Genomic DNA, 19,917 nt, shown 5'->3' on the forward strand with positions numbered 1-19,917 from the left:
AAACTGGAGGCAGGCGCCCCTGCCACTGGCCCCTCCCCCAGGACTCTCTGCCCCCAGTCTGGCTTCTCCAGCTTGGAAGCCTGGTCTAGCAGGGCCTCCAGGATGTTCTCGGCACTGTGGTTAAGAAATAGCTTGGACACCCCCAGCTCTAGCTTCTTGGGGACATTTCCACGGGACCTGGGGGGGCCCAAAGGTGCAGCAACAAGAGGAGAGCACAGGATCAGACCTCTGTTCCCCTCGTGCTTTCTGAGAGCCCATGCCCTGTCTTTGGGGAGGTAGGAATCCAAAGGGGACACGGGGCCTATCACTTGCTAGGTGTGGCCATTGTAGGTAGTAGGTGGGAGCTGGGGGGTTTGTCTGCCTCAGGGCTCAGGGGACCCTCCAGAGAGAAGGAGGGCTGTCAGTGACCCCGTTCTGGCTCCCGTGTTGTGTACCATCTTCTGGTTCCTCTCATCCCCAGGACTCCCCTCCCAGGCAGAGATGCTCCTACTGCACAGCCACGTGGCTTCCAACCTCTCAGTGCATGTGATGCTGCGTAGTGCAGAGCGTCTGCTGGATGCTGCCCTTGGCCTGGAGGGCCTGGTCACCAGCGCCCTGGGCAGCCAGCTCCGTGCCAGCCTTGGCCACACTGTGCCCGGCCTCAGGCGCTGGGGCCTCCCCTTCTCCGTGGACGGCCGCGGGCACTTGCAGGTGGGTGAGGGGACTGGGCCCGGGCCCCGTGGGGGCAGTGGGCCTGAGAGACACCCACAGCTTTGCTTCTCGCAGAGCGTGGGACCCAGTCTGGCGGTTGCGCTGGTGGTGAACGTGGATGGCGATCAGCTTCGTGTAGCCCTGGAGAGGAGGGGAGCCGGCGGCCGCTGGGGGCTGGCCCTGGGGCTGCACCACGGCCTCTCAAGGTTCCAGGTAAATGACCCGAAGTCCCCATTTGGGCGGGGCCCACTGCCTATGCAACTTCTCTAGTCACCTTCCCAGCTCCCACCAGCTTGCCCCTCCCACCTCCCTAGCCCCTCCCACCAGCTTGCCCCTCTCACCGTCCCAGCCCCTCCCACCTTCCCTCCCAGCCTCTCACCAAATTTCCCATCCTCCTTTCCCGTCCATCCTTTCTCCTTTCCTCCCACCCTCTCCTCCCATCCATCCACCCTCCCTTCCTTCCTCCCCACCCTGCCTTCTACTCTTCTTCTCTGTCTTCTGTCCACTTGTCCTCCTGTCCCTCTGTCAACGCTCCCTCCCCTGCCCTCATAAATGGAAGTGTATTTGAGGCAGCTCCCTCAGAGGCGCTCTGGGTCTATCTAGTAAAATGAAAACTGCTGAGACTCTCACCCTTCAGCTCCTGTTCCTGGTTACCTCCCCTGGAGAAACCCGGAACACTAGACAAGGAAACACACACACAGCTGTCTTTTGCATTGTTCTCAAGAACAAAAGGCAGGACACCACCTCTGGGCCTGGCACAGGTGTGGCTAAACCATCCAAAGTGTCCGAGTGTCAGGGTGAGCGAGCCAGCCATGCGGCCCGAATCCAGCCTGCTTCATCACTTACCAATTGTGCAACTTTAGTTCTCATCTGCAGAATGGGACTGTTACTAATCCCTGCCTCCCACGTTTACCTTGAGGATCAGATGAGGAACCAGTTAGAACCTGGCACTCAGGTTACTTCTGTTTTTTTCTGGTTACTTGTGTTTTTGACGATTCTGTGGGTTAGCACTTAGGTCTGCACAAACCTCTCTTTGGGGGTTATCTTCCCAGGGAGGCCTTCACAAAGGGAGATGGGGTCAAGCTAAGCTATATCTCAGTACTCTGTCCAGGGTTAAGATCGGGGAGAGACACCTCATGCCTACATATGCCCCCTACCCACCCTGCTTGTCTCCCTAGGTCAACTGCAGTGGAGACGCTTCGCCTGCCCAGCTGTCAGGGCTCTGCTGGGGGGACGTCACTGGGTGGCCTCACGAGGTACAAGGGTCTCTGTCACAGGCAGGGCAGGGTGGGAGATGGTGGTCTGCCTCTGGGGTGGGGGTGGGCACAGGCTGAGCACCAGGGGCTGCCTGCTGGATGGCTTAGGGCCTGTGGCCACTGCCAGGCCGACCCACATGGTCCCCTCCTCCAAGCCCTTCACGTCCCCAGTAACATGCATCTGGGCTCCCAGCCCTGAGGGGACCCAGCCCAACCTGACAGCAGATGGGTGGTCCCTTCTGTAAGCACACTTAGACAGTGACCCAGAATCCAAGTGTTTCAAGCCAGCCTCTGCCACGGTGAGCTGGGCTGGTGACAGGCATATCTGGGTCTTTTGAGGGAGACAGACCGTGGGGCTCACAGGCACGCATGCTGCCCGGGCTGGGGCACAGCACAGCTTAAGTAGCTCCGAGCTCTCCCGGGCCAGGGTGCAGGTGGATAGTAGGTCCCCTCCTTCGAAGGCAAGGCATGGCTGGGAGACCTGAGCACAAGGCCTGGACTCCCTGATCCCCAGCGGGGTCCTGTGGCTCCTGGGCCAAGAGCTGTGGGTGAACTGGACACGGGGCGACCACTGGGGTTGCCTGCAGACCTTGTCAGTGCTGCCCTGTGGGCAGCTGGGTGGGCAGCTTGTGGTAGGCCTGGCTCAGCTGAGCTCTCAGTCCAGTTGGCTCTGGGGGGCCAGCCAGTGAGCACAGCCCTGAGGACGGCCTGGAGGAGGAGGACAGGGGTTTTTCTGCTCCTTAGGGTCTGCTCTGGGGCCAGGCAGACATGAGCCTGGAGGTGCTGAGTAGATGCTGCAGGGTGTCTGGCCTGGGGCCCTGCCTGGGGGTCCTGGGAGCTGGTGCTATGGGCTCACCGCCTGGCTGTCCGGATAGAGGGAACATGGCCTCCTTGGGAGGACTGTTTCTGCCAGCTTCACCTCTGTGAGCGTAAAAGATGCAGTACTTTCATGCCTCCAGCTTGGCAGTGGTAGCAGCTCCACCCAGTACAGGGACCAGAAAATCAGACCAACACAACTTCCTGCCCAGACCTGCCACTCACCTGCTGTGTGACTTTTAGCCAGGCGTTAACGTCTCTGAGCCTCAGCCTCGTCATCAGTAAACTGCAGGTGGCAACACCTACCTTGCACTGTCGAGCATGAAATGGTCCAGAGCATGTCAGGTCCCATCTCAATTTGGTATCCTCTCTTTTGGCGTGGTTTCAGCTACCAGGGAATCATGATCTCATTTTACAGATGTGGAAACTGAGGCTCAGAGAGGTGAAGTCACCTTCCCAAGGTCACACAGTGGCCTGAATGGCAGGAGGGTTAGCCAAGAGGATTGAGGATGAGGATTGAAAGGGTCTTAATGAGCTAGACAGATGGGCTGCCTCCCCCCAGAGGAAACCTAAGACCGAGGGGGCACGTGGAGTTAGCAGCTACACCTGCGAGAAAGACTCAGGGCTGGGCGCGAGGGTGACTTCGGAAAAGACTAACTGAGCGGGAAGGTTAGGACAAGAGCCATGAATGGACGGCCCTTCCCTCCGAGAGCCGTGGTCTGGAATTCCAGGAAAGGGCTGGAAATTGGGCATTCCTTAGTCCTAGAGCAGGTCAGCAGCGTCCAGGCGGGAGAATCCGTGGGCTGTGCCCTGTGGGCGGCCACCCCGAGCTCCGTGGCTCCTCTGTGGCCTCCATTTAGCTGTGGTGGGGGTGATACGTGCATTCACCCTGTCGTCAGTGGTGCTGTCCCCACCCCAGGTGGACAGATGAGCACTGGGTGACAGGAAAGGGCTGAGAGCAGCTCCTGGTTCTGTCACGGGCGTGCAGACACTCCGGGACCCCCAGGTACACTACTTAGAGATGCAGTGACTTCCATTTGAGGCGTTAAGCGGGATGTGTCCAGACCAGAGAGGTTGAGAGGCCCGAGGTTCCATTATGGAAAAGAGAGGAGGAAACGGGAGGGAGGACCCAGAGGCCTCATGGGGAGCGGGGGAGCGGGCATCAGGGGCCCTAAAGTGCTCTGAACGGTCGAATTTCTTGACTCCCTGGGAGGCCGGTTTCAGCTCTTCAGAGAGAAGTGCTTCACGTGAGCATCACCTGTTAAGGGGTGGTGGTGGGTGCCCCTGGGGCATGGGGGCTCCCTTGACCACCTGTGGACAGGCAGGAGGTGGACACATTTGGTGGGGTGCTGTAGGGACACCCGCTTGGGCTCACCTTGCCTTTCTTGGCGGCAGAATCCAGCTGTGCTTACCTTGAATGGCTCCTTCCTGGGCCACGCCTTTGGGGCCAGCCTGGCGGCTCAGGTATCTTCTGGGGACACTTTCGCCCGGGCCCACGTCCACACAGCCTGCGGCCGCCATGCCTACCTGGACACCAGCCTCCAGCACACATGGCCTCCACTTCAAGCGCTAGGGGTGCCCCCCGACAACCACATCCGAGTGTCCGTCGGGGGAGACGAACCCCCCAGGGCCCAGCTGGAGGTGGCCCTGGGCCCATGCACCCTCACTGCTCATGGGGACGTCAGGACAGAGGCCAACGCCATGCACAACTGGACCCTGGCCCTGGTGAATCACTGCCCCCTGCTGGAGGTAAGCCCCCACCCCACCGGTCAATGTAGGTTCCCACCTCCCTCCACAAGTTATTAACCGCCTGCTGTATGCCCAGCTCTGCACTCAGCATGAGAAACTTTAGTCTTTTTTTGCCGTTGTCACTTGAATTGGGGGACTCGTTGACTACAAAGCTTTGAGCCAAAGGTGGGACCAGACCTGAATTTTCTCCCCTTTTGCAAAGGGCCTTCCTGAGACACCGGTTCGCTTCCTTTCTGGGGCTCAAGTTGATTCTGTTCTCACATCTCACTTGCCCCGTTCCTGGGGTTGAGGCTCCGGGACTGAGAATGAGAGTCGTACGAAGCAGCAGCTGGTATTCGTTAGGCACGTGTGCTGAGTGCCCTCTGAGGCCCCTTCGGTCCTCAGCCCTGGGAGGAAGGGGCTGCTTGTACCCCTCCTTTCATCCCCATCTTGGGTCCCTGCCCCCATGTGGGGTGCGTCCTGGGCCCCAGGGGAACGAGTTGCTTAAGGTGTCTACCCTCCAGCCAGTGAACATGGATGTTAGTGATGTATTTCCAATAGCCGGTGCTTTCTGGGTGCCTGGCTCTGGGCTCACAGGTATTAACTTTCTTACATCTCCCAGCAACTTCTGATGCTATGAATCAACTCCCATTTTAGAGATGGGTAAGCTGAGGTTGCAGGTTGGAACGACCGAGTTAGTGGTGGAGCCAGAACTTGAGCCCGAACCTCTCCGTGGGATACCCTCGGTATCAGTCACCTTGCAGAGGGAGGTGCTGGTAGAGTTCAGGCTGTGGGTCCACCGCTGCCCTCTTCGCACCCAGGCCCGTCTCCAGCTCCCCCACCTTGGCTTCTGGAGCTGCCCCTAAATCTGACCACTTTCCCCATATTCCAGGCAACTGGAATCCCACAGGCCCTGCACTCCGAGGGCCGCCTGAGCTGGGGACCCTGTGAATTCGACCTGGCCGCAGGCCTCCGCAGTGACCACGGAGACGCCCACCTGCAGCTGGCCCGTACCTGCGGGGCCCAGCCTTCTGCCCTGGGGCACCTGACCCACTCCCTGCCCCTTCTGGGTCGCCTGGGCCTGCCGCCCGGGAGCGCCATCAGCCTGACTGCCTGGCCCGGCCCCCGCACCAGCCGCGGCTCCCTGGCCCTCCGGATGGGGCCGTGCCAGCTGCGGGGTGTGCTGGAGCAGCAAGCTGAGAACCACAGCACATGGACACTGACCACTGAGCCGGGCTGCCCGCTGCTGGAGGTGCGTATGGCGGGCCAGCAAAGTGACTGGAGAGGCAGCATCCAGAGCCCCTGTCAGCGTGAGGCCTGAGCCTGGCTGACACTCCCCTCCAGGGGCTTCCCAAGACCCCAGCTACTATTTCCCAAAAACCCTGTCGGATACTTGGTTCCTCTTATCACTAATCCCACATTCCCATTCGGCAGATGAGGAAATCGAGGCTGGGAGAGATGAGAGGCGCGCTGTGAAACTAAAGGACCACAGATTCAGAATATAAATTCTGAATATAAACTCTTATAAAAGTCTGTCTTCTTAGTAAAATTCTGAGGGCAGGAAGGGAATGACGGAAGCTGTCCTCAGCTGACAGTGGGGAACAGTCACATCTTGGTTTCATAACCTGTTAAAAACCACAGGCTGGGTTTTATCTGAGCTGAGAGATGGTCTGAGAATTGTCCTGTGATGTTTGGGGGAGGGGAATCCCTGACGCTGGAGTCTGGGTCAGCAGAGAGGACTGGTGCCCTTGTCTGAGTGGGACAGGTCACTCCCCTGTCTCCTGACGGAGCTTCCTGGGCACCGGGACAGAGTCTGGTCCACTCGGCATCCCTGAGCATAGGGCTGGGCACCCACAGATGCTCTGTCAGTGTTAATCAGGTCAACACAGGATTGGGCCATGAGAGAGTAGTGCATCACGGGATAAAGCAGTTCTGCCCACTAGAACTTTCTATGATGATGGAAATGTTTCATTATTTGATATCCAGGACAGGAGCTGCCAGCCATGTGTAGCTTAAAATGGGCTCACTAGTGCTACAGAAGAACCTGAATTCTTTCTTTTACTTTATTTTAATTTAAATTGAACCAGCCCCAGTCTGAAGCATAGACTGAAGACAGATCAGGTTCAAACCTTGGCTCTGCTACTTACTAGCTATATGACCCTGGACAATTACTTCGCCTCTTCGAGCTTCAGTTTTCCCATCTGTAATATGGGGATATTACCTACCCATTTCAGAGCCATCAAATAGGGTGAAAAGAGGACATTCTTGTGAGTTACTTAGCATGAGGCTGTGCACGTACCAAGTGTTCTACGATGGACAATTGTCGTGTATGACGATTGCTGCCGCAGTTTGTTTTTACTGTAATGGGGAGGGGCACAAGCTGGTAGGCAGGGCTGGAGGGGTAAGAGGGTAGAAGATGGAGAATCAGGGTCACTCCTGATGTGGGACCACCTTCCGACCCCGCTCTTTATGGTCCTGCAGGGCTTGGGCCTCCCAGCAGGGGTACAGCTCAGTGGCTCCCTGCAGGCCTCAGGTAGGGAAGCAGAAGCTTCAGGGGTCCTCGCAGCGGCCGGCCAGACTGCCTCCCTGACCTTGGCGGTGGCCCTGCACCCATCCGAGGCCACACTTCGAGCGAAGATGAGGCACACGCTGCTTTCACTGCACTCCATTCCCCCAGAGACCTCGCTGACCGTCCAGCTTGGGTGGGAGGCCAGACACCAGCTGGGCCTGGAGCTGCACGCGGGGGCCTGCGAGCTTTGGGGCAGCAGCGAGCTGCAGCTGGACCCCTGGCTGCAATGGCGGGTGCTGTCCGAGAGCTCCTGTGAGGCCCTGCAGGTAGGTGTGCCAGGGGTGAGCAGGAGGGGTGGGCACCAGAGTCTCCAGGGGACAGGACAGGGGCCTCCTTTTTGACCACTGCCCAAACCAGAGAGATTGGGTGAACCCTGGAGGGATGGACTCCTCAGATACTTACTGAGGAGCTCCTCTGTGCCCTGGACATACGCCCATAAACAAAGCAGATATGAATGCCTGCCTGGGGCAGACTGGCAACCCCCAGAATAAATCACTGAACTGTGGAGTGTATCACACAGTGGTGAGGGCTAAGGGGAGAGAGAAAGTGGGAAAGGGGGGCGTAAAAAACAGGGCACATGTTGCAATTTTATAGTCGGTCAAGATTGGCCCCAAAGACAGGATGACGTTTGAGCACAGACTTGAAGGAGAGGAGGGAGTAGCATTGTTTTGTGTCTGGGGAAAGGGTATTCTAAGTATGGCCAGTGCAAAGGCCCTGAGGCAGGGCTGGAGAGGGAAGGGTATTCTCTAGGACTGGGGTCAGCAACCCATCTCTATAGAAGTTCATATAGTAAATACCTTTGGCTTTGCAGGCCGTTCAGCCGCTGTTGTAACTGCTCGGTGCTGCTCTTGTAGTACGAAGCGCCATAGACAATATGCACTATGTGGGCGTGTCTGTGTTCCAATAAAGCTTTATTTACAACAGGCAGTGGGCTGGATGTGGCCTGTGGGCCATTGTTTGCTGACTCCTGTTTTATAAAAAGCCCATGGGGTGGGAGCACACTTGGATTCGGGATCCATCTCAGAGGACTGGATAGAAGTTGCATGTGGGTGTGAGAAAAAGAGGGGAGTGGATGGCGACTGTGCTTTTGTCGTACATGATGAGAGGTTTGGGGCTGCTGTTCTCCGAGTGGGGAGAATGGTGGATGGAGGAGGAGGGTTGGGGAAGTGGTGTCACCAACTCCAGGCCTATTTTGGATGTGTTAAATTTGACAGGGCTCTTAAACGCTCAAGTGGAGATGTTGGGGGCAGCTCTCGAGTCGGGAGGTCGGCTGTGGTCTGGACTGGAGGGCTCCACCTCTAAGGGGTCACATTTAAAGCCACAGACTGGCTGACATGGCTGTGGGGTGGGTGGAGACTAAGCGCTCAGGCTGCAGAGCTGGAGGGATGAGAACGAAGTGGCCAAGGGTACCAAGAAGAACAGGCCAAGAGGAGGAGAAACCCCAAGGGAGAAGGCTGGGGAGGAAAGGACTCCAAGAGGAGGGAAGGGTTACCAGAGTCAAACGCTGTGTCAGACAGGTGGAGAGTTGGGCAGCCGACCTGGGTGCTGGGAAGGCTGCCTTTGAGGCCAGGAAGCGCCAGACTCTGAATGGCAATTCTGCCCCGTCTCTGGTGACCTTGAGCAAATCACTGTTCCTCCCTGGGCTTCAGTTCATCATCATAAATGGGGTGCAAAGGCCTCCTCCACTCTCAGGATTAGATGAAACCACACTACCGATGTGCTCTGGGATGTGCTTGCGGGAGCAGCAGAGAGAGATGCCCACGTGGGCCAGCCTTGCAGGCTGCTTCCTGGACAGGCTCCTGTCTGCCTCTTGGGAGCAGGTGTTTGAGTTCTGTGCGCCTGGGAAGGCGGAGGGGATCGGGGAGGAGAGGTGAGGAGATGCACGTTCTCAGCTGCCGGTGGTTGGAAGACTCTTGGCCAGTTGGTTTCACAGGATGTGGTTCTCTTGGGTATAAAGATGCGATCCTCATAGTTTGGGGAGGTGGAAGGGGGTGGGGGAAGCTCGTTGAACAGTGCAGGGCCACCGATGTGGGGACCTTGGGCACTCTGGGAACCTGATCAAAGTCACAAACCCACTCCTGTAGAGACTTTCATGGGCACATGCCCCATTTTGTGGTCAGTTCAAGGGGGATTATAGGACCCCTGATGCCCACTTGGGACCCCACCCTAGCTAAGAAGCCCTGCTTCCATCTCCTTAAACCCCTCCAGGCCCTGGGGGTCCCGGGTCGAGTGGATGGCTCCGGCTACATCATGGTGAACTCCATGGCTGTGGACGCCCAGGTGCTGGTCACCGTGGATGCCAACACACTACGGGGGCTGCTCATTCTCAATACCACCGAGGTGAGGGTGTGGATGGGTGGGGTACCCAGGGCGGCCTGGGAAGGGGTGCTGAGGCCGTGTGCCCCCGAGGCCCGAGGAGAAGCATTTGGATACCCGCTGAGCTCCAAAGAGGACCCTGGCATATGAGAGCATCAAAGTCCATGAGTAGAGGAATGAGGCTTCCAAGGAGAAGTCCCTCAGCTGTCCTTTCCCCTTCCTAACTCCCCAGGAGCCACCGTTCACACGACTTCTTTAATGTCATGTTCATGGAAGCACACAGCATGCTCCCTTTTGCATCTGCCTTGTTTTGTTCGACATTATGTTTGTGAGATTCCCCCACTCTGTGTTGATTATCCTTTTTCACTGCTGTATAGTATTCCATGGTGTGCCTCTATCACAATTCATCTATCTATCCTATCCATTAGCACTTGGACAGTGTCCAGTTTCTTATTGTATATTATTTTATTAATTAATCACACACGTGTTTTTATTTTATTTTAAAACTGTTTTTATTGTGGTGTAATATGCATAACAGAATTTACCATCTTAACCGCTTTTTAGTACACAGTTCAGCGGTATTAAGTGTGTTCACACTTTTGTGCAAACATCACCACCATCCATCTCCAGAACTCTTTTCATCTAGCAAAACTGAAACTCTATACCCACTAAACAATAACTCCTCATTTTCCCCTCCCCCGAGCTCTGTTGATTTCCTTCCTTTTTAAGGCTGAATAGCATTGCATTGGGTGGATGGACCAGATTTTGTTGAGCCATTTATTCATCAGTGGACACTTGGGTTGCTTCCACCCTTTGGCTATTGTTACGAGTGCTGCTATGAACACGGGTGTACAAATATCTCTTCATGATATCTCACACGAGTCTTGGTTTCTCTTGCTCTATTGTAGACCCAGCAGGAGGTGAACTTGCTGCTCACACACAACCTGCTTCAGTCCTTGGCCCTCCCAGCCCACGTCCTGCTGGACCTGACCACCGAGAGGCTCGGGCCCAGCTACAGACACACCCTGCAGGTTGGAGTGGATGGCAGACAGGTGGGGGCTCTGCTGACGGGGCCTTGGGGGGCTGGGGGCTGTGGGGATGGCCCAGCCCAATGGCCCCATCCCACGGTCATCCACCCTGACAGGTGTCTGAGGAGCTGACCTTCACTAGGTGGCCGGAGCACATCTCCCTAGACTGCACATTCCAGCACAACATCCCCACACTGCAGACGCTGTGGGTGGAGGACAAGCTGGGCCTGCAGGTCAGCCTCAGCAAGTACCAGTGATAGTGGAAATCATTCATTCATTCATTCATTCATTCAACAAACCTTTCTGGAAATACCTCGGAGACAAGGGGATGGTAGAACAAGGTTCAGACCTCCCTCTGAGCCTCAGTCTCCTCATCTGGAAATTGGGGATGCTAATACTCATTTTTCTTGCCCAGCCATGTGCCCCGGGGCTGTTACACACTCTCCTCCTCCAGAGCTCCTCGCGCTCCCAGCAGACCTGGCGCTTGTCCTCAGCCCTCTTTTTCCCCGTTTTCCACACACACTCCCTTCATGGGCTCATCCAGTCTCACACCAGTGCCGTCTCTGCACTGCCATGTCCCCCATTTCTCCCTCCACTGAACCCCAGACCCGTAGACCCACCTGCCTGCTGGATCTCTACTAGGATGTCTGGCAGGCACCTCCGACTTGACTGTTCCAAACCAGACAGGCCAACACCCCCGACCTGCCCCTCCCCGTCTCCCCGTCTCCCCGTCTCGGCAAATGGTACCTCGTCCATCCTTCCAGTCGTGCAGTCAAACCCTTGAAGTCAACCTGGATTGACCAGCCTCCACCCAGGAGCCCCCCAAGAGTCACCTCATTAGCACAAAAGACTCTCCTATCACCCAGGAAATTCTAAGGGACTTAGGAGCTCCACGTCAGATGCTCCTGTCACCCCCATCACTCAAGAATTTACAAGGGTACAGGGGCTCTGTGTCAGGACTGGGGTCAAAGACCAAATATTAGCAGGAACCGGGGGCAGAGACATCTATATCTACATCTTTCTTCTTATTTCACACCCTTCCTAGCCTCTTCCCAGCTTTCTCTTTTCCATCATCTTCCCATTGTTTGACACGTGACGCCTTTGACCTTGTCCTGGTCTGTCTCCCACTGCTGGTGTTTAAGCTCCACGGGGTCAGACATTTCTGTCTGTCGTGTGCGTGACAGCATCCCTAGGTTTAACAGGGCCCAGCATGTAGTAGGTGCTCAGTCAGCACCGTTGAATGATGGAGTGACACTTCCCACTTTATAGAGTGGGTGACATAAAGCAGGGAGGGGCCTCGCCACCTGTTGCCACGCACTGCGTGTTCGGCCAGTGACGGCTGCCGTGCTGTCGTGGCTCCAGTGATTAACTTACGTACACATGGTGGGGAGGTTGCGAACTCAAAGGCCTTTGAGGGCCAAGGTGTGTATTTTTAACTTTTTGAAAAAATTTGAAAAAATTTTATTGTTAACTTTTTTATTGTGGCAAAATATGTATTGACCATTTGAACTATTTTAAAGTGTACAGTTTAGGGGCACTTAGTACATTCATAAATTTGTGCGACTACTCTCCAATTCAGAACGTTTTCATCGCCCCAGATGGGAACCCTGTACCTGGTAGCAGTCACTCCTCAGCAGGCAGAGCCCCTCGCCACCAGCAAAACAGCACACGTGTAGCTGGCCACGTGTAACCTCCAACCTGCTTCCTTGAAGGGGTCCCGGTTCTTCCCATCCCAGCGGCATGGGTGGTACAAAACCCCAGGGTTTGTGGGAGCTGGTGCCAGCTGGGCTGGGCTGACGCTCTCTGTGCAGGGTGGTCCAGCATCTCCTGGGTGTCATTCCAGGTCTCCGTGGACGTTCACGACAGTGACTCTGGCTTTGAGAATTCGGGACGCGTCTCGGCAGGGGCCACGTCTCTGAACTACTCTGTGAGCTGCCATCACCGCGATGGGCGCCTGGAGCTTTCTGGCTGGAGTGAGCACGACAGCCAGGCCCTATGGCAGGCGGGATTCCCAGCAGAGGCCCGCATCAGCGCCGAGCTGCAGACACGCGGTAAGGCCGCCAGGCACTGCCCATGGATGAGAGCTGGCTTCCCCCATGTGGGGACTGCCCGCCAGCCTAAGGCCCAGTTGACCCTGAGCTCCAGGACTAACCAGGACACCCTTGGCCTTGGAGCCTCACTCCTAAGGGAGCGTCTGTTCACTTCCCAGGGCTGCCAAAGCAACGTACCATAAACTGGGTGGCTTAAAACAACAGAAGTTTATTCTCCCGCCGTTCTGGAGGCCGGAAGTCAGAAATCAGGTGTTGTCAGGGCCATGCTCCTTCCAAAGTCTTCAGGGGAAAATCCTTCCTTGCCTCTTCTAACTCCTGGTGGCCCCAGGGGTTCCTGGGCTTGTGGCCGCATCACTGTGATCTCTGCCCCTGTGTCTCTGCCTCCTCTCTTCTTTTTATGAGGATGCCAGTCATCGGACGAGGGCCCGTCCTAATCTAGCGCCTCATCTTGGCTTGGTTACCGCTTCAGAGACCCTATTTCCAAATAAGGCCGCATTCACAGGTCAGGGACTTAGGACTTCAACATAATTTTTAGGGGGAAACAGTTTAACCCATATTGGAGGAGGAGGGGAAGATGACAGTGATAAGAGCCACCATTGATTAAATGCTTACTGCATACATACCAGGCAAGTCCTCAATACACAGGAGCTGAGGGAATCTGCTCAGCCATCCCCTGCACACCAAGGGAAAGTTGAAGCCCCCAGTGGGGCCTTCAGGCCCTCAGGAGCCACACCCTGACCTCTGACCTCTCTCCTGGCCCCTGCTCATTCCACTCCTTGATATTCCTCCAACGCATGAAGCTTGCTCCTGCCTCAGGACCTTTGTACAGGCTATTCCCCCTGCCCGGAATGCTCTTCCCCACAGTCACTCTCTCACCTCCTTTGGGTATTTCTCAAATGTCGTCTCCTCAGTGAAGCCTTGCCTTCTCCCCCTATTTAGTTGCACCCCCACCTCTCTCCAGCTCTCCCCATCCCTCTCCCTGGCTTTGTCATTCTAACATACCGTGTAACCTACTTTTTAAATATCTTTATTTCTCATTGCCTGTCTTCCACTCACCCCACACTAGAATGTACACTCCACGAGGACGGGGATGATGTTTGTTTGCAGAGTGACAGATAGTAGGTGTTCAATTAATCATCTGTTGAGTGAATGTGTGAACATATGAGAGAGAGGTTAGTAACACCATCCCTATTCTACAAGGGAGGAACAGAAGTACAGAGAGGTTGAGTCACTTGTTCCGGGCTACACAGCTGGTTAATGATGAATCCAGGTGGTATGACTCCAGAGCCACCCTCTGACCCCTGTGTAGACTGTGGAGATCAGGATCCCTGTGTGTCCCTGAGTCCCTTGGGTCATCTTCTTCTGGTCTCAAACTCTTCCATCCTCGGCTCTCAGCATCCTGTGGTGTGAGCGGGGGTCTGGGTCAGACAGGCGACTTTCTCGGTGTGCGCTGACCTCACAGACTGCTCTGAGGAAGGGTTTGTAGGGGGTATGGGGGGAAAGTAATGGGACAATCGTCCCAGGGATAATTTCCACACTCCAGTTGCCCGGGGCCAGGAGGCCTGGTGTGCTGGCCTCCAGCCAGGGTGACCTCTCACCCCCCACCCACTGCCGTCCCAGTCCCTCCAGGGGCGTTTTCTGCCTGGCATCAGCATTCTTGGTGACTTCCCACAATCTGGAACCTCCCCGGGCAAGAGGACTTGGTCCCCTTCACTGTGTGTCCCCTCATTCCTCATGCCCCCCCCACATAGTAGGTGCACGTGGTTGAACATTGCCTGATGAAGGAAGGAAACGACCCCTTCCTGAGACCTGCTATGTGCCCCATGCACAGGTGTTCGCAGATGTGGAATCTCAGTTGATCTTGGCAATGCCCCTCGAGGTGGCGGGCTGTGCCCACTTTATAGGTGAGGAGACTGAGGCTCAGAGCTGCCAGGCTTGTCTGTGTCTGCCAGAGAGGGCCACCCACCCTGCTAGGCCCAAGTGGCAGGTGACGGGGCTGGGCCAGATCCTGGACTCTCCTTTTCTGGAGAGTTTTTACCTGCTGCGAAGATGAGGGGCAGCCCAGCGGGAGGCAGGGGACTGGAAGAGATGCCCCTGTGGGGTGGGAGGGGACAGAGACCCTCCAGCCTGGGCCAGGCAAGCTGCAGGTCAGTATTATTTGATATTGATTTGATATTTGATTGACCCTGAAGAGATGCATCATTGGTTTGTTCATTCCCTCAACAAGTACCGGACACCTATGATGTGTCTGGCTGGGGCTGTGCTAAGTGCTGGGGTTATAGCAGGGAATGAAACAGACGAAAGGCCCTCCCATCATGGAGCTGACCTTCTGGCAGGGGAGGGAGCAGGAAGCGCTGGGAGGTCCTTTAGATGGGCAGTCATGGGGGGCTCCTTGGAGGAGTTGTCCTATCAGCAGCGACTCCAATGAGAGAAGGAACTGGCCAGGCCTAGATTGGGGGATGCCTCATGACAGATGATGTCCGTGGGACTCAGAGAGGTGAAACACTTGCCCAGGGTCAATCCCACTGGTATCCTCAGGGTGCGACCCTAAACTGGGAAGGGAGGTGAACCCCAGTCTCTAGCAGCCTTTGCCATTCTCTGCCTTTAGAGACCCAGACCCAGGCCCATGTGGTCCTCCAAAGTGGGGATGGTGGGATCAGCGTGGACGTGGCAGCCCTGGTGGCCTGGCCGGTGAACGGCCCTCTGGAGCTGGTGGTGAATGTCAGCCACACGACGCCCGCTCTCCGGAGGCTGGGCCTGCCCTTCGCCAGCCAGGTGAGGAGTGGGTGGCCAGCCTGGGCAGGGGCAGGCTCCCTCCTAATTCTGTCAGCTCCCATCCTGTTCCCGGGAGCAGAGGACCACTGTGTGCACAATTGACCGGGATGCTCTTGCCTTGTGTCTCTCCAGCACTTTACAGTTTGTAAAGGCTTTATTAATAATAGTAATAATTGTAACCAGTGTCTACTGAGTGACCTCTGTATTCCCAGCTGTGGGGCTGGTGTGGACTGGCCCCCTGCATCTCTGTGTTCCAGTTCCTGATGCTGTGTCCTTTCCGCCCTTCCACTTTTTAATCAAAATCAAAGCTCAGCTTCCATTTGTAGAGCACCTACTGCGTGCTCGGCACCATTCTAAGGGTTTTCTATGCATTGACTCATCACCTGACACCCCAGCGAGAGGCAGAGCGGCACAGTTGTTACGGAATGCCGTCTCCGGAGGTCAGTCCCAGCTCTGCCTTTTGCTGGCTGTGTGGCCTTGGGCAAATTCCTTAACCTCTCTGTGCCCTCCATCTCCTCATCTGTGAAATGGGGATAATAATTGTATCGATAATGTGGGGGTTGTGAGGATGGAGCGAGGAATACCAGTAATGCACCTGGGACGGTGTGTGGCTGAAGCAGATGCTTTAGAAGCTTTTGCTGCTCTGGTGGTGATGATGATGGTCGTAACTAATCATCATCATCATCATCATCTCTGGGTCACACATGAGTGCCTAGGTGACCTGCCCAAGGTCACATAACAAGTAGACATCAAAATAGGGACTCAGGCTTGGTACGGGGCCCTTCCATGAGATGCTCGCCGCCAACAACCTCTGAGAAGGGAAACGTGCTGTGGCCCCACTGCATGGCGCCGTGTCCCAGCCACTGTCGTTTGGTGTGAACTCACCTTGCTTGGCTGGGCCCTCCCACTCCCCCACGAGTCACAGAGCGCACGCATCGAAGCCTCTTTTCCAACCTCCTGTTTTGGACTATCCAGCAATGCCCCTGCCCCTCACTGCACTCTGCCGTGGGAGGAGTCCTGGAGGGCCAGGATGTCACTGTTCACGCAGAGGGTCTGCGTCACTGTAACCCACAACGGAGCAGCCCGAGCTCGCTTCTCCCCTGACTTCATCTGAATCCCCTTTTCCTGGCCTCAGGGCCGGGTGATGGAAGACCCGTGGGGAGGTCATTCTTTGCCGACGTCAGGGGCGCAGGTCTGCACTGGGGCCCCACAGTAGGCAACCTGGGCTGCAGTGAGGGAGCCAGTCCAGGCCCTGCCCAAGGGTCCTCACCGTCCAAGAGGTTGTTAGATGGGGCCAGGCCTGAAGGGCGTCTGCCACGCCAGGCTGGGGGGGACAGGGACATGCTGGGGCTGTGGAGCATGGCCTGGCCTGTGAGGGTTCTCAGGCCCCTACCCTCCCCACACCTCACAGCCTTCCCCCCCATCCCTCTTCAGCTCATGTTCTGGGAGCTCTGGACAGAGGAGGAGATGAGTTCTTCCCTGAAGCTGACCTGTGATTCTCAAGCCTGCCTGGTCTTCAACATCCGTGGCCAGAACCGGGCGCTCAGGTGAGGGGTTCTCTACACTCTGGGGGCCCTGAGAGGAGAGGAATGAGTGAGGGGAGACCACAGCTGAGCACTCCTGACCTACAGCCCCACTGCACAGGTGTGACAAGGGAGGCTCAGAGAGGCCAAGTGACTTACCCAAGGTCACACAGCTGATAAAATATCTTTGACCTCTGGGGGCAGGACATGGATGAGGAGTTCTTGGTCTCACAAACTAAATGCATCCCAGGCCTCGAGTACATATTAGTAACTATTACGGCTCTTCAATCCAGGGACCTACTGGGTGCCGGGGTCGGGGGTCTTACAGTCAGGTGAAGTCAGGTGGCCAGTGGTTCTCACCTGGGGGCGAGTATGCCCACCCAGGAGTGTCTGGCAATGTCTGGGGAAATGTCTGGTTGTTACGACTCGGCATGGGATGCTACTGGTCCTAGTGGGCGGGGGCCAGAGGTGCTGCCAGACCCCTGTAACGCACAGGTCAGCCCACGACAGTGAATCGTGTGGCCCAAGGTGTCAGCTGCGCTGAGGGTGAGACACCCTGGTGTAGAGGCACCACCAGGCCAGGACAGCCCCCAGGGCTGGCAGCAGTGGGGAGACATGAGCACCTCAGCCTGAAGAGGCAAGGAAGGGGTGCTGGGAGGGAGCCCGGGTTTAAATCCCACCGTCCTCTCTGCTGAGGCTCCACTGGCCAAGCCCGAGGGGGCCCATCGGTGGGCCTCCAGAAGACGTGCCTCTCGGTACCACCCAGCCCCTGTGCTGAAGGGGAAACTGAGGGACTTGTCCAATGTCCCTGCCCAGGACCAGGCAGAGGCCAAGCTGGGATTCAAACTCAGGTCGCCTGGGGGCAGGCTGCAGCCCCGACCATTACAACGCATGGCCCTCAGGCCTCGGGGCGTGTGAATAGCCCTTTATCGCTATTCTGCTGCTGGGTTCCTGAGTCTCCACCCCTCTGCTGGGGAGGTTGGCTTGGTCCTGACCCGGCCCTGGAGGCCCTGGACAGGGTGCGCTCAAGCCAGGCCTCTCACATCCTCTTCCTTTCCAGCAAAGAGCTGCGGCTCTCAGGCCGGCATCACCTCCCCATCCTCCTAGGCTGCTGCCCCAGCAGAGCCTCAGCCTCAACCAAGGTAACCGTGTCCCCGCCTCCCCCGAGCTCCTAACTGGTTCCAGGTGCCTTGCCCGAGGCGGGTGTGGAGAGTGTTAACACATCCACATCTGTCTGCCGGCTGCACAGGCCCCCGTGGGCGACGCTCGGAAACCCCTGGCTCCAGCTTTCCCAAACAGGCCCAGGTTTACATTCCTGGGCTATAGCCCCTGCGGCCCCCAGCCAGGCCCACGAGACCCTTAGGAGCCAGGGGAGGCTCTGCCCGCCTGGTGCCTGGTGCCGCCTCACCCAGCCTGGCACGCTCCCGGTCGCTGGATCAGATGACACGGCCTCAGATGAGCTGAGCCAGCATCACCTCCCAGGTGTCCCGTCTGCCTTCCCACGGGTCTTTGCGTGTCTTCGTGCCCTGTGTCCACAAATCCCATTTTTACCTGGAACCCCCAGCATCTCCCGCACTCATGCATCTGCCCTGTGTGTAGCATCTGGAGGTCCTGGGGGAAGACAGGAGGACCCATGAGACTCATGATTCCCCCTCCCTCCGTGCTGCTGCCATTGTTTATTTCTGTCTGCCCCTCTTCCTCAGATCAGGAGATCCTGGAGGGTGTGCCCAGCACCTGGCACAGGGCCCAGTACCTAGTAGGTGCACGTAGTGAATGAATGAATGAATGAATGACAGGGTGTGTAAATGAGTGAGTGATTACAATCACCAGCTGGTCACTTCATTATCCCACCAGCCACCCAGTTTTGTTAAAAGCCCTCCCTGCCCTGGGCCAGGCTGCCTTTGTTTATAGAGCACCTACTGTGTGCCAGGCCCTGTACCCACACATCACACAGAATCTCAGTGCTCCCCAGATTTCACTGCACCATCATTTGGGGAACCTCTTAGTTTTCCCCTAATCTTTATTTTGAATAATTTCCAACCTATAGAAAAGTTATTGTAGGACAGTGGACATTTACCAATCGGTTTTTTCCCCAGCTTTATTGAGATGTAATTGACATACAGCACTGTATAACTTTAACATGTACAGCATACTGATCTGACTTACATCTATTGTGAAATAACTACAGTAAGTTTAGTCAACATCCATCGTCTCATAGAGATACAGAAAAAGAAGAGGAAAAAAATTATTTCCTTGTGATAAGAACTCTTAGAATCTCCTCTCTTTTTTTTAAAAATTAATTTTTATTGGAGTATAGTTGATTTACAATGCTGTGTTACTTTTGGCTGTACAGCAAAGTGATTCAGTTGTACGTATACATATAGCCACTCTTTTTTAGATTCTGTTCCCATGTAGGTCATTACGGAGCATTGAGTAGAGTTCCCTGTGCTCTACAGTAGGTCCTTATTAGTTATCTATTTTATATATGTGTATATATCAATCCCAATCTCCCAATTTATCCCTCCCCCCCTTTCCTCCTTGGTAATCATAAGTTTGTTTTCTGCATCTGTTTCTGTTTTGTAAATTGGTTCATTTGTACCTTTCTCTTCTCTTAACCACTTTCAAATATACCGTCCAACAGGGTTAACTGTAGTCATCCTGTTGTACATACATCCCTGGTATTTATCTTATATCACCAAGTGTTAATGTCTTACCACATCTTTCTATTTATACTTACATATGTTATATACATTTGTATATTCGTACACGTATTTTCTGTATTATTGTGAGTTAATATTGAGTTGTTTCTGGAGGCATCTCTTTACTCCTAAATACTGCAGCGAGTATTTCCTATAACAAGGGTATTTTCTTGTATAACGCAACAGAATTACAAAATTCAGGAAATTTAACATGTGACATAATACCATTATCGAATATATGGTTCATCATAAAATTTCCCAGTTGTCGCATTCTTTTGCAATAATGTTCTTTCGAGTGGTTTTGTTTTGTTTGTTTTAAATCCAGAATGCAGATCAGGATCATCCAGGGTATTCAGTTTCTTAATCTAGAAATTCAGTTTCTTAATCCGAAATCTCTTTAGTTTCTTAATCTAGAACAGAGGTCTGCAAACTTTTACTGTAAAGGGCCAGATAATAAACATTTTAG

The 19,917-nt window shown here is 55.3% G+C and overlaps 1 protein-coding gene across 1 annotated transcript in view; it reads left to right on the forward strand.

The window, feature by feature from the left end:
- Nucleotides 1-19,917, forward strand: part of LOC309973479 (uncharacterized protein) — a gene marked incomplete at its 5' end in the record, with an annotated part of 144,882 nt that overhangs the window by 99,761 nt on the left and 25,204 nt on the right. Inside the window, 13 exons of the mRNA XM_082857772.1 lie at nucleotides 461-690; nucleotides 751-903; nucleotides 1,869-1,946; nucleotides 4,158-4,511; nucleotides 5,383-5,742; nucleotides 6,972-7,325; nucleotides 9,268-9,399; nucleotides 10,284-10,427; nucleotides 10,520-10,636; nucleotides 12,247-12,454; nucleotides 15,063-15,229; nucleotides 16,664-16,776; nucleotides 17,813-17,894. Of these exons, the coding sequence (XP_082713898.1) occupies nucleotides 461-690; nucleotides 751-903; nucleotides 1,869-1,946; nucleotides 4,158-4,511; nucleotides 5,383-5,742; nucleotides 6,972-7,325; nucleotides 9,268-9,399; nucleotides 10,284-10,427; nucleotides 10,520-10,636; nucleotides 12,247-12,454; nucleotides 15,063-15,229; nucleotides 16,664-16,776; nucleotides 17,813-17,894 (2,492 nt within the window). The remainder of the gene's footprint in view (nucleotides 1-460; nucleotides 691-750; nucleotides 904-1,868; nucleotides 1,947-4,157; nucleotides 4,512-5,382; nucleotides 5,743-6,971; nucleotides 7,326-9,267; nucleotides 9,400-10,283; nucleotides 10,428-10,519; nucleotides 10,637-12,246; nucleotides 12,455-15,062; nucleotides 15,230-16,663; nucleotides 16,777-17,812; nucleotides 17,895-19,917) is intronic.

The sequence above is a fragment of the Leucopleurus acutus genome (genome assembly GCF_964270905.1).
Source record: "Leucopleurus acutus genome assembly, chromosome: 16".
Taxonomy (NCBI): Eukaryota; Metazoa; Chordata; class Mammalia; order Artiodactyla; family Delphinidae; genus Leucopleurus; species Leucopleurus acutus.